This window comes from Esox lucius, chromosome 2 (genome assembly GCF_011004845.1).
Source record: "Esox lucius isolate fEsoLuc1 chromosome 2, fEsoLuc1.pri, whole genome shotgun sequence".
NCBI classification, from domain to species: domain Eukaryota; kingdom Metazoa; phylum Chordata; class Actinopteri; order Esociformes; family Esocidae; genus Esox; species Esox lucius.
In genome coordinates, this window is record NC_047570.1 from 35,234,813 (window position 1) to 35,248,199 (window position 13,387).

Consider the following 13,387-nt stretch of genomic DNA (forward strand, 5'->3'; position numbering starts at 1 on the left):
CATGAACCCAATCTCACACACACACACACACACAACAATTAACCCAATCTCACACACACACACAACAATGAACCCAATCTCACACACACAACAATGAACCCACTCACACAGCACCCGCTGAACACTACCGCACACAGGTACACGCACAAATACACACTCACCTTATCAATTACAGTTTCCGTTCACTCAGTCCCCTGACCTGTTGGATGACGTCTCCGACTCCATTCGTCACCAGAACCAAGCCATTCAACCCGGTTTACTGAATCACCTCTGAACCCACAGGAGCGGGCCGTCAGCCGGCTCAGAATAGGCCCGGGAGACCGGACAGGTGTTTGACAGCGGAACAGCAGCGACGGGCTGAACCAACAGGGTGTGTCCTTACCCCCTTTAAAGCCGGGCGAAGCCCAGCCGCGTGCCCCTGGCGCTGATGGGCGCCGCGTAGTGATGGAGAAGGTGTAGCCAGAAAACGGACAGTCGTACTCCGTCAGCTCCCCACCCGACCGGTTCTCTCTTCATACCAGCCTTTCTGGTCTCATTACACGGGACAGATGACTCATTCTATACCCAGGGCTGCCCGGTCCATTACGCTTAGTTTTCCCTCATTGGTTCTCCTCCAGACTCAAATCAGATGGCTGGGTCAAACTTGATTTCAGTAAGTCTGTCTGCCTTTGAAGTGTTGATAGCCATGTTTGAAACTAGGACAGTAGTAGTGTTGATGGAAATATTTGGCGATATTCATTTGGTGGGGAGGAAGGTCTTGGATGTGACAGGAGACACTGTTGTCTTTTCCATTCCCTCAGTCCCTCCTTCCCTCCCTCAGTCCCTCCTTCCCTCCCTCAGTCCCTCCCTCAGTCCCTCCCTCCCTCCCTCAGTCCCTCCCTCCCTCAGTCCCTCCCTCCCTCCCTCAGTCCCTCCCTCCCTAAGTCCCTCCCTCCCTCCCTCAGTCCCTCCCTCAGTCCCTCCCTCAGTCCCTCCCTCCCTCCCTGTTTACCCCCTTTCTCTATCAGCCTTTCACACTTCCACATCTTCGTAACGTCCAATCAAGGAGCGACCTTGGAATTACCTATATACTGCATGTATCCCGATCAGCGCCCTGTTCCCTTCAGACTGTCCAGACCAGACCGGCCCTTTGGTTTTCCCTATGTGGTGAAAAGGGGGCCATTTGGGATGCACACTGAGTTCTAACTCACCTTTAGGTTACCTTTGGCTGTGCTCCATCCTGTCTGTTGGTCACACCTGGCTCGTTGGAGATGATCCACTGAGAACACTGAAACATCCGTCTCCTCTGACAGGAGTCTTTCAGAAGACCTCCGACTGGGACAGGCTCTTGTGGGGTGTACTGGTGCAGACTTTAACAATGCCACCTGTAAAGGAATTTTGATACTGCGCTAAATACAATGAACTTCTTTGCTATCTGTTTTGTCCTGGTTTGGTTCAGTAAAAAAAAAAAGTCAGAATGGAGAAAGCCCAGTTAAACCACTTCAAAGTCCTTTTTTCACCATTCGTGCACCAATCAAAACCACGTCTATACAACTTGTATTACTGGAATGCCTCCATTCCAATAAGAAATAGTGATATGGAATTTCGACCCATTTTACCCTGTTGACATTTAGTAGACGTCTTTCTTTGACAGGGAGGTCTCTTAGTCGTGCTATACAACTCAGTCAGGTGCTTCTTAGACCAAAACAATGTCAGTATTCTTTAAACTTTAAGAGGTCTCCCATGGACATTTGAGAGAGGGGAGGTTAAGTTTGCCGCTATGGAGAGAAGTTAGCGCACATCATCTTTTTTAGAGAAGCGATTGGCACTGCATTGATTTCTGTACACACTTTCTGTGGAATCTATACACCAAATGTCTTTTCAATGGAGAAGAGGGGAGGGTCTGGGGTGTTAAAGAATAGAATACAGTTCTGTGGTTTGTGTCCAAATAGAATCCCACGCAATCTAGAATCTCTTGGAGACAGTTCTGTATGGTTGGTGTCCAAATCCCACAGGTTCTAGAATCTACGGGATAATGATCTATATGGTGGGTGTCGATATAGAATCCTGTTCGGTCTAGATTCTAGAATATACAGGATAGAATTCTATATGGTTGCGATCTAAGGACTGCAGTAAATAATATTAATAAACATGTTTTCAAATTAATATCAGATTGGTGTTTGAGGGTGAATGTGTGTGAGTGTGAGTGTGTGTGTGTTTGTTTCAGTGAGTGAGAGGTGCCCAGGTTTAGGCTCTAATGCTGTGTTAGACAAGGCACATATAGGTTGGATAAGCAATATGATTTTTGTTTCTTGGGTTGGAGTTGGAGAAATGGAGAGCTCATTGGGTTTTGATTGTATTTGGTGATTGAGATGCACATGTATTGATAGTGTTACATCAGTAAATTATTTATCCTAAAGCGGTTGACTACTGTGTTTTTTTGGAAGAATACTGAGCGGGAGAGAGACATGCGTGTGTGTGTGTGTGTGTGTGTGTGTGGGAGAGAGAGAAAAAATTGTTTATGATTCATGATGTCGGACCGACTGACAGAATTCACTTTGGTCTGGTCTGAGCTTGAGATAACACACACACACACAATGGATTGTCCGAGGGCTCAGAAACTCTCCTGCCTTTAACCATTCCCAAGGTCTGCTGTCATCCATCCATACTTTCCTCTAGCTATCCATATGTTATCTGTCATCCCTTGGTTGCTTTATCCAAGTCAGCTTTGTCATTTATTTAACTAGCAATACATTGCCCATTGTAACAAAGACAAGCACAGAAAATGGAAACATTGCAAGTATTCAGGGCCCTGGAGGGTGTTCTGTTTACATCATAAGAGTAAGAACTTCAAGCTAAGTCAAAACTAAAAGGCAAACCACTCAGGAAGGTAGGTGGCATCGTTTCTGGGGCCGCCTGGCGGAGGTTTCAGGGGGGAATAGGGGCTGTCTTCCTCCGTCTTCGGCTCCTGCATCGCTTATGAAGAGCAGCATGGAAGGCAGCAGGCGTCACCAGTAACCTTGTTGTGTTCTACCGCCTCATCCTCTCCTTTTCGCCCACGAGCTGCTTTCCTAGTCCCCTTCTATGTCCGCTCTGAAAAAAGTCCCAATCTTATTCAGCCTTGTAGGTGAGGGGGATGACCCCGTTAGCAGCTTACGAAATGTTCCGGCACCTGACGCTTTTTTTTCTTCTCTTGAGGTACTAGGATAGTGTGTACATGCCACATTATGCGTTAGCTTCTAAAAAGCTAAAGACACCATATGTCATGGCATCTGCCATTTGTCTCCTACTATTAGAAGCTGATGTTATTGGGCTAGTACGTTCAAAGTACGTCACAAAGTAACAGCTGCCGAAAAGGTAAGAGTAACATTTAACAAGCCGTTTGTGGTGGCTTTATTGAGTATATCTAATGACTTTCCTTTGTTCCCTTTGTGTTTGTGTTTAGTTAAACAGGTCATCTCAGTTGAAACCAAACAGGCATTTTGAATTGTCTGTTCAGACCATGATTTCTATGAATCAGACTAGAAATGCCAATTTCTCCAGGTTTGTCTCGACTCCCTGCATGGTGTGGTGAATAAGTTCAGATTATCTCCTGAAGGAGGTGCTGTCCTCTGCTGGAGTTCCTTCTGTCATTGAAATCTTGGGTCAAAAGCAATGTTGGATTGGCCCTTGCTAGGCTTCTTTTCATCATCAAGTTCATATAAACGACACCTTTCCCTGAAGAAAGCTGCACCTGTCCATTAACCCTCTGTGTTGAAAAAGGTGTTTGGCTCAATATAGTTTTTTTGTTTTTTTTTGAGGATTTCTTATTAGGCACAGGTTATTTTCAAGGGTTATGACTGCTCCTTTCTGTGATGTTGACATTAACTTTGTTTGGAATTGCAGCAGCAAACACTTGCCTGTTTGGATACACTGATTTCTGCTGCAAGGTCTCACTAGGTCCAAACTACCAGGCCACTGTGCTTTCAGACACCATCCGTTTAACTCATAGGGACTTTGCTGGCATGGGAGACATTTCTATATTTTGACAAAGTGGAAAATAAAAACATTAAACAAATGTTCAAATAACCACTCATTCAAAGTAAAAATGACTAACACTGAAGTTTCAAAAGGAATGGACAATGGACAGAGTTGTCTTCAGTAACTTCATTAACAGTTTCAGCCCAAACCCACCTGCGGCAGCAAATAAGCTTGCTGTATCGGGGGTTCTAGCCCCAACAGCACAGCACCAACCAATGCTCTTGTCTTCAGCTCTCTGTACCCACTGCCAGACTAACCCTGTCACCTCAGGCAGGACGATTCACGACTTCACCATACAGTGCCGCACAGCACCCCCGAGCCTTCATTCTCTGGCCTTTCTCTACTGAGCTGAGGGGAGGCCAAATGCAGTACTGCACTCTCTGTGTTCGCTCGGCCAACTCCTGGCTCTGCCGGCTGCGATAGTCCTGTTTTAACACAGCTCTGCAGGCCAAAGAAGTTTTGTTCTCAACGAATATCATCAAACATTTCGGACGAGGTCGTCTGAATACACAGAACACTAAACGATTGTGTTAGGTAGAGCAGGTTAAGTTTATTCCCTGGTTCTCCTCTTATTTCTCTGTCTCACTTTCCATTGTTTTTGCATGTCGGAAACATGTGAGAAAAGATTGGAGACAATGTGTACTAGCACTTCGGACTGTAATAGCAATGTTTTCAAAACATTTTTTTTTTATTAGAAATAAAGTGATCTCTCTAAATGGCATTTATATGATCTGCTTCTTATTTTCTTCTGGTGGTGTTCGGACATTGTGCCTTTTTAGATACTATCTTTCAGCAATAGTTAATAGATAATCCAGTGGATCGAATAAATAAATGTTTCTCAATATTTTAAACCAATGCTATTACTACCTGCAGGAGACATAAACCCACACAAACCCTTTTCCCTTCACATGCAGATAGCTGCTATTTGTGTTCCGCAACAGATGTTGAGAAAAATGAGGTTTAGTGTCGCCGGACTGGTGTTTCTATGCAGCAGCCAGATTGGGGCTCTGGTTGTATTCCCAGATAGTTCAGAGGTAAAACATGGGATGGTCACGACTGAGCACCCGGGAGAGGCAGAAGGTAGCCGCCAACCCAACATGTCTGACTTGCTGTTGAAGCTTGTAGAAATGGAGAACAGGCTTACAGCTGCTGAGAATCAGGCAAAAGATGTACAAAAAGAAAATGAAGGTAACAGGATTTAATATTTGTCCCAAAAAAGCCTAACTTTTACTCTGTCGACATGAAAAACTACAATTCTACGCACAATGTAATTTATAGCGGAACTATGGAGACGTGTGCTGCTCAGAAATGTTTATTACTCAACACATAAATGCAGAAAAGCCATTTTCTGCATACTTTTTGCTCTGTTTACATAGGTTTTAAATGCAGAGTTTGTATTTGACCGGAAACTGCAGTCTTAACGCTATACACATCTCTGTAGTGCTTATAGATCAGCTGAAATACATGGAGGCCAGACTGAGAATCAGCGAAGTGCAGGTGGAGACAATGAATGCAAAAGCAGGTACTTTCCGTGATCATGTTTTAAAAATATTCACTACTAATCAAAAACTGGTTCATACAAGGTAGCTCTCAAATGTATTCACAACCCTTCAGGTTTTTGCACATTCTGTTGAAAATTTTAATGAAAATGGATTGATAAGGTAAATAAAGTAAATACTTGTTCTAGACAGTTATGCCACATTCTCTCATTTTCTTAATAATAGACTTTACTGTGATCCAGGGGATATTCAATGATTTTGAAATGTTTGAAATGAATTTGCCATTTGTACCCAAAAACTATTATCCCACTTGTAACATAAACTATACCTAATACTTGTAAACTTTCTGCGCTCCTCTATTTTCCTTATTTGGACAGTTAGTATTGCCATTTGTACTGCATTTGCTTTCATTGCACATCTGAACATTCCACTTGTAATATACATATACTTAATACTTGTAAATAGATGTTAACTGCATTTTGTTGTACTGTACTTGTACTGTTCAATGACGATAAAGTTTAATCTAATCTTATCTAATCCCTGATCAGTGGATTAGAAGAAACGTATTCCTGATTTGCATTATATGTCCTTTCGTCTTCACAAGGTTTTTTTTAAAGATTGTACTAATCAACTGTGGGACCAACCAGACAGGTAGACTCCAGACAGGTAGACTCCAGACAGGTGGACTCCAGACAGGTAGACTCCAGACAGGTAGACTCCAGACAGGTAGACTCCAGACAGGTGGACTCCAGACAGGTAGACTCCAGACAGGTAGACTCCAGACAGGTAGACTCCAGACAGGTAGACTCCAGACAGGTAGACTCCAGACAGGTGGACTCCAGACAGGTAGACTCCAGACAGGTAGACTCCAGACAGGTGGACTCCAGACAGGTGGACTCCAGACAGGTAGACTCCAGACAGGTAAACTCCAGACAGGTGGACTTCTGAAGATAATTGGTTGCACCACAGCTCATTCAAATGTGTCCTAGCGAAGGGGGTGAATACTTATGCAAACTTTTTATATATATATATATATATATATATTTGCAATCAACAATTTCACAGATTACTATCTAATTAAATCCATTTAATGTTATGTTCTAATACAATAAAATGTGCAAAGGTCCAAAGGGGATGAGAGCCATTCTAAAATAATAAAATGAAATGTTAGTTCATAATAATTGCTCTTTCATGCCTTACAGGAACAAAAGTGGCATTCTCAGTTGGATTAGGGGGTACTGGATATTATGGACCTTTCAACACGGACGTCACTCTTGTCTACCCCATCGTCTTAACCAACTTTGGCAACGCTTACAACCCGGCAACAGGTTAAGCCTTAAGAATCCAGCCCACTGCTTTTACAAGCATAATGACTCTCCCATATCTTTCTTTGCAATCTCTATCCAAAAAAAAAACATATAAAATACAATCACTTTCCCAAAAAATATTGCTTGATATAGCTGGCTTAATCTATGAATGTGATGGTAATTTTTCATCTTCTCAAACAACGATCTACATGTACATCTGCCCATATTGAACAGTGTGTTCTCCTGTAGGCATCTTTACGGCGCCAGTGGGAGGAGTCTATCACTTCACAGTCTACCACCATTCAGGACCGAACCGCCGCTCCGACTCCATGCTGTACAAGAACCACGACCAAATTGCATTTATTTCTGCTCTGAACAAGGATGGGTCCTACAATGGATCTAATGGTGTCATACTGCAGCTGGAGAAGGGAGATGTGGTATATGTCCGCCTGATGGCTGATTCATGGCTCTGGGACCATGTGAATAATGTCCCTCACCATGGTTCCAAAGGATGGTGCCACTTCAATGGCATTTTACTGTTTCCTGAGTAAACCTGAGTGCAACAAAAACCTAGAGTCAACTCAAAAAGTATTGTCACTGTTCACGAAATGAACAAAAACCTCCTGCAAAAAATAAATAACACAAAAAAATCAATCTTTGATTCAATTTTTTTATAAAGCCTTTTATAAATCAGTAGCTGTCACAAAGTGCTTTTACAAACGACAACAACCGATGAGCAATATTTGGGCAGCAATTATTTCACAAACACAAAACATTTGTTATTTCATTTCTTTCTGAAATACATAGGTTACAAAATTATTGGCACCCCCAACAGTCAATGTTTCGTGAAGCCTCCCTCTGGAACAGATTACAGCACTGAGCCTCTTCCTGTGAACACTTTTGGAGGGATATTGGACCATTCCGCCATGCAGTACAAGATCCTTGATGGTCTTAGTTTTACCACTGTAGACTCCCTTCTTCAATTCAGACCACAGGTTTTCGAAGACTGAGATGGCCATTGTAAAACATCTCATTTTGTGGTCCCACAATCATTTCTCTGTTGATTTTGATGTATGTTTAGAGTCATTGTCTTTTAGAAAGGTTTATTAACTGCCAAGTCTCAATCTCCTGGCAGAGGCAGCCAGGTGTTCGGCTAAAATATTCTGGTATGCCAATGATTCTTTAAAGCGGAATTCTTTATTCCAATGATCTTAACAAGAGCCCCTGGAACACTAGTAGCAAAACAGCCCCAACAAATAACTGATCCACCTCCATACTGTTAGTATCAGGTGCTTTGTCCCTCTATGAAGTCTCCTTTGTCACCAAACATGCAGATGGTGTGCATGGCCAAAACATTACATTTTTGTCTCAACTGACCACAACACAAAATTCCAAATGTAGTTCTAATAACGCTTGGCAATGTTCGGATGCTGCAATCTGTGGGTTGGGCTCAGCAAGGGCTTCAATGATGCACCGCTTTCTTAAGGGCTTTGTTGACATGAAGGTGGCATCTAACAGTTGATTTTCAAACTGCATAACTCCAATATCCCACTTTAATCTTTATATGTTTTCTTATTGTATTTTTTTATTATTATGATGTATTCATTTGTTTTGATGTTTTCATTTGAGTGTTTTTATGTTATTGTACTTTCATATATTTTTCTTTGTAAAGCACATTGAATTGCTTCAATATATGAATTGTGCTATATAAATAAAATTGCATGCTTGCTAGATTGTGCCGTTCTGAAACTGTGATCCTTGGATTTTTCTTTGCCTCCCTCACCCTCCCACATTCTGCCTTTCTGATGATCACTGAATTCAAATGACCCTGAAGATAAATTCAATAATGCCTTTTAGGCAGGCTTGAATCAGTGTTTCCTGGGATCCTATAGCCTGGGAGCTGGGGTCTTATAGCCTGGGAGCTGGGGTCTTATGGCCAGGGAGCTGGGGTCCCAGCTGGCTCAACACCTGCTTGGCCTTTAAAGGCATGTATTCGGGTTTGGGCCTCTGTGTGTCTGCTTAGTTGTACCGAATTTCCTCACTCAAGGAACTAAGATTTATTTCAGAATCCAAAAGGATTCTAGACTCCGTCCAAGCAAAATGCTACATATCTCCTGTATTCTTCCCTCTCGTTTGACCGTGGCGTGTCACAATGTGAAACCCGACCTGTTTGGAGAGCTCAGGGTTTTATAGATCCACTACAGAAATAACCACCCAGGAGAAAGGAGAGAGGGAAGGAAGAATGCAGAGGAGGTTGAAAAGGAGGAGAGCGATACCTTATCCACCCCTGTCCATCTCCTCCCGTTCTCCATCTCTCATCCTCTCCTCGACAACTTAGCGGTGAAGCCACATAGGCCGTGTGGAGGGTGGGGAAAAGGAAAGCAACATTAGTTTCCTCTCTATCATCTTGTATTCTTCCTACAGGGTAGTGACAGTGGCCTGTGGGTTTACAGTAAATACCACAACCCCCCCCTCCACAGGGTAACCCCTCTACAGGTTTACCAGTAGCGGAATGCAGGGAGGAACCATGAAGGAAGGAAAATGATGGAAGGAGGAGGAGGGGATTGGAGGAGAAAGAAGAGGGTGAAGAGAGGAACATGTAGGGGAGTATGAGTTCCCTTTAAAAAGTAATCACAGATACCGTGGGGAGAAAAAGTATTTGATACACTGCTGATTTTGAAGGTTTTCCTTCTTACAAAGCAAAAATCCAGAAAACCACATTGTATGATTTTTAAATAATTAATTTGCATTTTTTTGCATGACATAAGTATTTGATCACCTATCAAACAATAAGAATTCCGGCTCTGACAGGGCAACTAAGGAGTGGCTCTCAAGGTCCTGGAGTGGCCTAGCCAGTCTCCAGACCTGAACCCAATAAAAAATCTTTGGAGGGAGCTGAAAGTCCGTATTGCCCAGCGACAGCCCCGAAACCTGAAGGATCTGGAGAAGGTCTGTAAGGAGGAGTGGGCCAAAATCCCTGCTGCAGTGTGTGCAAACCTGGTCAAGAACTACAGGAAACGTATGATCTCTGTAATTGCAAACAAAGGTGTCTGTACCAAATATTAAGTTCTGCTTTTCAGATGTATCAAATACTTATGTCATTCAATAAAATGCAAATTAATTCCTTAAAAATCATACAATGTGAATGTCTGGATTTTTGTTTTAGATTCCGTCCCTCACAGTTGAAGAGTACCTATGATAAAAATGACAGACCTCTACATGCTTTGTTAGTGGGAAAACCTGCAAAGTCGGCATTGTATCAAATACTTGTTCTCCCCATGGTATGACAGGGGCCTGTTTCTCCCCCTTTGTCCTCTACTCCTCAGCCCCCCCCCTCCTCCTCAACCCCCCAGCCCCCTCTTCCTCCTCAGCTCACCCTTCCTCCTCAGCCCCCCACCCTCTCCTCAGCCCCCCCTCCTCCTCAGTACTCCCCCTCCCGTCCTCCCTCTCTCGCCCTTCTCCTGTTGGTACCCTGTGCTGTGTGTATTTATGGGGGAATATGAGCCATCTTGTCTGGGAAGGCCCCCATATTGATCAGTAACAGGACTGGACTTGTCCACACCACACTTTGATGACACACAGAGACACAGAGGAGGACCCGGAGTTTGGTACACCTCAGAGACACAGAGGAGGACCCGGAGTTTGGTACACCTCAGAGACACAGAGGAGGACCAGGAGTTTGGTACACCTCAGAGACACAGAGGAGGACCAGGAGCATAACAATGTATGGGCTGAAATATGTGCCACCAGAAACTGAATTTGAATCCTTTATATTTGAATTTGAATAGCTAAACTTGAATAATTGCATTGAAAAACTGAATTTGAATCACATAATTTGAAATTGTATTGTTTAATTTGAATCATTGCATTGAAAAACTGAATCTGAATTGTATAAATTGAAATTGAATTTATTTGTTTGGAACTGAAGTCCAATAAAATTTGATCCTCACAGAAAATTAAACTCTCTATATATCTTCACATTCACTTCTCACAATTCAGATTCAGTTCTCAAATTCAATTTCAAGTTACTGAGACAGACATCCGGGTAGTTGGAGGATGAAGGAAGAGCAATCGAGCACAAATCGATAGATAGCGTTCACTGACGCACAGGACTCCTCTTGGGCCAATCAGCACCTACATGAAACAAGGAAGAAGCGCGTGCCTTGCCGGTGGCCGGCCTTGACCCAGACCGCTGTGACCACCATGGTTTCGGCTGGGACAAATACGAGTTATTACAATTTAACATATCTACGATCTAACGTTCACAACTTCACCAATCATCTGTTGTGATTGGTGAAAAGTGACTAATTAGTGGAAAGAAATATCAAATAGAGACTGTACGCTCACCAGCCACTTCATTAGGAACACCTTGATAGTACCGTGTTTTACCCCCTTTTGCCTTCAGAACTGCTTTAATAGATTCAATAAGGTGAAATAGATTCAATGCTGGAAACATTCTTCAGACATTTGGGTCCATATTGACATTATAGCATCACCAGTTGCTGCAGTTTCGTCGGCTGCACATCCATGATGCCAATCTCCCGTTCCACCACATCCATGATGCCAATCTCCAGTTCCACCACATCCATGATGCCAATCTCCTGTTCCACCACATCCATGATGCCAATCTCCCGTTCCACCACATCCATGATGCCAATCTCCCGTTCAACCACATATATGATGCCAATCTCCCGTTCAACCACATCCATGATGCCAATCTCCCGTTCAACCACATCCATGATGCCAATCTCCCGTTCAACCACATCCATGATGCCAATCTCCCGTTCCACCACATCCATGATGCCAATCTCCCGTTCCACCACATCCATGATGCCAATCTCCCGTTCCACCACATCCATGATGCCAATCTCCCGTTCAACCACATCCATGATGCCAATCTCCCGTTCAACCACATCCATGATGCCAATCTCCCGTTCAACCACATCCATGATGCCAATCTCCCGTTCCACCACATCCATGATGCCAATCTCTCGTTCCACCACATCCATGATGCCAATCTCCCGATCCACCACATCCATGATGCCAATCTCCCGTTCCACCACATCCATGATGCCAATCTCCCGTTCCACCACATCCATGATGCCAATCTCCCGTTCAACCACATCCATGATGCCAATCTCCCGTTCCACCACATCCATGATGCCAATCTCCCGTTCCACCACATCCATGATGCCAATCTCCCGTTCCACCACATCCATGATGCCAATCTCCCGTTCAACCACATCCATGATGCCAATCTCCCGTTCCACCACATCCATGATGCCAATCTCCCGTTCAACCACATCCATGATGCTAAGTGTTCAATATGCAGTGGTCTCTTAATTTTAAAACCCCTTCTGTTCCTCACTTAAAACCTTCCTTTTCAACTTTTTTGGAAAGGAAAGATAAAGGTGCAGTGGTGTCTCCATTTTTTCTGGAGAAATTTTTTTCTGGTCTCTTAATTTTTTCAATGGTACCACTCCACATAGTGGTTATAGGCATGAAATTCTGTCAAACCTGCATTGCAGGATATTCCTATTACTGAATGTTGCATGAATGTTCTCTGCGTTAATGATTTGCGTTTTTCCATTCAAATTACAGTTTTTAAAAGTTCTGAGGCTGGCATAGCATTGGCAAAATATAGCTTTTGTGGCCAGTTAGGACAGGATTGCAGACTGGAAATGGTTGCGTGTCTAGATTAAGGTGAGTGGGGATTTGTAGGTGTGTGTTGACTTTTGTGTGTACCCAGGGTTCAAATGTGAGTGTGTCCAGTCCTAGAACAGGTTCATCAAATGTTGACATGTGGCAGCATCCTGAAGAGTTGCAAAATCTGAGTCTGGTCTTTGCTTCAGGACATTGCGATGTCAAATTCAACCTGGAAACAACAGAACACACAAATATTTACACATCAATTTATCTTCTCTTCATCAATAGATATTTTTTAACGTTCTTTACCATGTCAGTACAAAAGTAAGTTATTCACAGAAGTCTAAAACTGGTCAGGCTTGGAAATTGAATGGTTTAGTATCAAGACCAGTGTTACGAAACAGACTAGATATTTTACTGTGTAGCCGGTCAGTTATCTTATGTATGTGCCTTATGTCTGTTTACCGGTCTACCTGCTTGAGTGAATAATCAATAAAGTTCAGATGTGCTAAAAACTTTGCATACCCTTGGAGAATTGGTAAAATAAGTACTATTTGTAAAGAAAACATGAGTGAGCTGTTAGGTCCTCGCAACGCCCCAGCACCACTGCGCCCTCACGGCGTAGTGGACCTGAACGCAGCTCCCAGTCAAGGTCGCAATCACCTGAATACTGACACCTGATTCTCATTATCTCCTCCTACATAAGCCAGTCCTCCGACACTACTCAGTTGTGAGGTATTGTTTGTTGTGGACATGCCAAGCCTTTGCATATTGACTAGCCAACTAAGTTTGTGCCTACCTGTTGTTATCCTTTCCCTTTCCCTTGCCCTGCTCCCATCTGTCTCCGTGTCTAGTAGCCTGCCTTCTGACCTGCCTGCCTGCCCCGTGGATTATTCTGTCAAGCCTGCCCGTACCTGTACCGTCGCCCTCTCGAAT

At 43.4% G+C, this 13,387-nt stretch overlaps 1 protein-coding gene across 1 annotated transcript; it reads left to right on the forward strand.

Annotated features, from left to right (window-relative positions):
• Positions 1–4,860: 4,860 nt before the first annotated feature.
• On the forward strand, positions 4,861–7,459 carry LOC105025484 (complement C1q-like protein 2). Its single transcript, XM_010896186.4, has 4 exons — positions 4,861–5,187; positions 5,441–5,521; positions 6,701–6,826; positions 7,055–7,459. Exons 1-4 carry the CDS (start codon positions 4,908–4,910, stop codon positions 7,354–7,356), a joined length of 789 nt encoding a protein of 262 aa, XP_010894488.2. The 5' UTR covers positions 4,861–4,907; the 3' UTR covers positions 7,357–7,459.
• The last annotated feature ends 5,928 nt before the right edge of the window (positions 7,460–13,387 follow it).